Consider the following 3,885-nt stretch of genomic DNA (forward strand, 5'->3'; position numbering starts at 1 on the left):
CAAGATATCCGGGCATTGGGAATGTCAGGTCCTGGACCACAGGACATGGGAGGTTGGAGAGCATGCTGCACTTCAAGCTCTTGACGATGTAACCACTGCCCCGTAGTCAGATTTCTCCCCACGGCCCAGGAAATACAACCATATGGGCAGCGCTTCCCAGCCACGAGTTTTCGGATCCCAAGGAATAATCTCACCTGGAACCAAGGAGCCAGAAGTGTCTCCGATGGTTGGCATCCGAGGCAGGTTCCTTCACCCCCGTGAGCACATGCACTTAGTAGGGACACAGTCCCATTAAACTCAGTGCAGCTGAGCATGCAGGCGCCTCTGTCTTGGGTGCCTGATTCGTCAGGGCCTCAACACCCCTGTGTGCTGTTCAGGAACCGTAGCTCCATCGGTTGTGGGCATTCTTGCCCCCCAGGCTCAGGGAGCCTCCTGGCTTATGCTTCACGGTGATAGGAAAGCTCCTGGGGAATTCTATGACCTCAGTTTTCTTGCCTCTCATTCTTGGCTTCATTTCAGAGTCTCTGTCAGCAGGCCCGGTGGCGTGTGCCTCCCAGGGGAAGGTGCCATCTACCTCCCACTCAGACATTCTCCATGCGGTTCCGCATCCCCATCTCCACCTAAACCTTCCCGCACGTCCATGGACACAGCTAGAGGCCACCTGTGTCTTTCCTGGTTCCCACCTCCACTTCCTGGGAGCCGGGTCTGACTTTTCAGGCGCGTGATGCCTGAGCTAGGTCTGCTATTAGCGAGGCCAGATGGGAAGAGGCCAAGTGCTCCAGGCAGACGCCGGGCTCGGCCCGGAGAGGTGGTGATTGGCAGGAGGACGCTGAGCCTGAGCAGCAGCCGCAGCAGGGAGGCAGACTGTGGTGTCCAACAGGTCCTTCCGGCAACAAACAGGTGGAGCTGCTGCAGGGCCATGGGAAGGGTGAGGCAGGCAGTGCACAGAAGTGGTTGAGTGATGGTGCACACGACACGGGGTCTTATGTTATTGAAGCTCTGTGTGGGCTATTCATACACCTGCCACCTTCTCCTTGAACTTGACCTTGAGCCATAGCCTTAGCCTAGTACACAGGAAAGGAGTCCTGGCCACCAGCACACTTGGACTTGAGCCTCATGTGTTCTCCTGGCCAGGGAAAGCTCCCCATTATACAGAGTGTATCATGGGATGGAAGCTGTAGAAGGTCCATGTGTCACGCAGCCCCTACATAGGGAGCGGGAACAAACCCAGATGCTCCCAGTTAGAGAGATGGCTTACCAGAGGCGAGGCCTAAGGACATCCGACCAGGCAATGGCCATTTCCTCTTCCTCTGGCTGCTCGTGACTCATGTGCTCTCTCCACAGGCCCAGGCGCCGTCAGCGAGGTGAGCAACGGGACGCCGAGGAGGGCAGGCTGCCTTTGGCTGCTACCTCTCCTGGTCTTCCTCCTGCGCCAGTTTTGATGTGAGTGCCACGCCCGCACCAGGGAAGCTGCCGCCACTGCAACCACCAACCCTCCAGCAAAGGCACCTCCGACAGCAAGAGCAAACCCCTTTCCAACTAAGATGTAATCAAACGCCATTCCGAGACACAGACGATTGGGACACACATTCGAGGGAGGGGAACAAAGAACACTTTGGGAAAACACGTTTCAAAAGGAAATCGAAAAATCGATCGCCTTGCAGGCCGGGCAGATATGTAGGTACAGCTGAGTTTTCTTTCTTTTCCCACATGGGAGGAGCGCACCCCTGGCTTTGGATACCCGCCCGCCAGCTGCATTGTTTCCGGGGTGGAGGAGGGCTCAGCCGCTCTGCCCACTCCAGGGCCCCTGCCAAGGAAAATTCTGGAGTCGGCCGTCCCCAAATTCAATCCGTCACTAGAAGCGAACACAGAGTGAGGCGTGCGCCCCCATGTGCCGCGGGGTCACCCCCGCTGTAGACTGTGCCACTGTCGTGTGTGCTATGAAACGCAAATTTAAAAAGCAAATCAATAAAAAGGAACCTAAACAAAACAGCCTGATGGCGACCAACCCCCACAGTCAGCAGTCACACAGGCCCCGTTCACCTCTGTGTTCCCCTCACTACATGGGCATCGTGGATCATAAGGGATTCTGGTTCACTGTTAATTCTATTTTCTGACGTGAGTCTAGGACTTAGCTGGAAAACAAGGCAACACTAAACACCACACACACATGAAAGGGGTGACGAGAAGTATGTTTGTTAAAAAAAGATGAAAATGAATAGTGCACTTCTTAACTAGGTTTACAACCGGTGGACCCCACGCCGGGCATTAACCGCCCGGTGAGGATTTGGCGAATCCACCAAAACAAAACACACACACACATATGATTTAACCAACACGTCCACCAGCGCTACAGCTTTCTCCTCATCCTGGCATTTAATGCAGACACGACTATGCTTCTCCGTGCTGTTTAGAAGTGGAAGGGGGGTCTGCACCCGACCTTGCGTTTGTTGGCTCTGCTTCTTTTGATGACATATATTATACAGTATATATATACATATATATACATATATTTTTTTTGTTAAGAGTTCTAGCCCTTTTCTTTCTCAGCAGGTCCGTTCTCAGACATTACTGCATGCTGTATATGGCGTTAGCTGTGTGTTGACCTTCTAAAAGATGATAGAGTTTACTGGTACTTGTGTAATCAGCTCCTGCCTCTATTTTTTTCTTTTTTTCTTCTTTTTTTTTGCGCGCGTTATCCACATGTCAGAGACATTTATACGCAGTGAAACGAGAAAACGACACTAACACCAGGCACAGCCTCTGTTCCAGGTGTGGCTCCCGGAGGGGGTCCGCCCAGGCGCCGCCCCCTCCACCCCGCACAAACACGCCACCGAACCAGCTAAACAGCCAGTAACCACTCGCTCGAGCCCTATGGGAATCTCTGATGCCTTTGTGACCACTGGAGAATTGAACCCTCTTGGTTTCTTTTATTTAATGTCCCACCTGTGTGTGCGTGTGTATGAAAGAGAAGAAAATGCAGTTTTTAGATAATCTTTTTTCCTCCCCCCGGAGTCTGGGGACCAGAGAGGCCTCGGGGAGGGGTCCTGGGTGTGATGAGGGAAAGTGGGATTGGGGTTCGGGGAGGGAGGGGTTGTCTCTGACTTGACATTAAAAAGTGTTCCATGTCCCTCTTCACCTGGTGTGGTGCCTCATTCTGAAGTGGGGGGGGGGGATGAGGGGGGAGGGAGCAGAGCCTGGCTGGCTCCAATGTGAAGGACACCGAGGGGGCGGGCTCCTGACTCAAGCAACTGCTCTTTCAGCCCCTCATTGGCGGGAGCTGGGCTCTTTCTGTGGTCTGTGCTCGGGTGACAGGACAGTCAGAAACCCCTTGTCCTCCTAACAGAAGCAAGGGGGCAGGGACTCACAGGGCTGTGTCTCCAGTGCTGGCTGAGGCTGGCCGCACCCTGCTTGTGCCCAAGCAGCTCACCTCCTAACCTGGGCAACATGTCAATCAAGTTAAGACAGGCTTTTCTGTGAGAGTATTTCGAGGAGGCAGCCCAGGGCGGCTAGCACGGAAAAGAAAAGAAGGAAAAAAGAGGAAAGGAAAGGAACTTGAAACAGTGTGGCTTGATATTAAATAATCCCAATTCCCATCAACTGATGTTTAGGGGACTCTTCCCCCAAGGCCTGCTCTCCAAAGCTCGCCTCTAGTCACAAATTAAGAGGAAAAGTCAATTTTAATACAAAATAATATTCAAATCATTCTAAGCTGCTCTGATTCTGGGAATTAAATTGGGGCTGAGACTCACCGAGAGGCGGAAACCAGGCCAGAGCTGAGACGCACAGGATTCCTGTACCTGAGTCCTCAGGGGTCAGTCCAGCTGAGCGGAGTAGGGCATGTCGGCAAAGGAGGCGATTCATTTCCGGTGGCTGCTAGAAAAA

At 53.1% G+C, this 3,885-nt stretch overlaps 1 protein-coding gene across 1 annotated transcript in view; it reads left to right on the top strand.

The window, feature by feature from the left end:
* The window catches only part of LOC106695512 (neurotrimin-like), a gene marked incomplete at its 5' end in the record, with an annotated part of 22,303 nt that extends 19,165 nt beyond the window's left edge, over positions 1 to 3,138 (top strand). The window contains one exon of the mRNA XM_014449862.2: positions 1,345 to 3,138. Coding sequence (XP_014305348.1) covers positions 1,345 to 1,442 — 98 coding nt within the window. The remainder of the gene's footprint in view (positions 1 to 1,344) is intronic.
* Between the last annotated feature and the right edge of the window lie 747 nt (positions 3,139 to 3,885).

This window comes from Myotis lucifugus, unplaced genomic scaffold (assembly GCF_000147115.1).
Source record: "Myotis lucifugus unplaced genomic scaffold, Myoluc2.0 scaffold_1475, whole genome shotgun sequence".
In the NCBI taxonomy this organism is placed as follows: Eukaryota; Metazoa; Chordata; class Mammalia; order Chiroptera; family Vespertilionidae; genus Myotis; species Myotis lucifugus.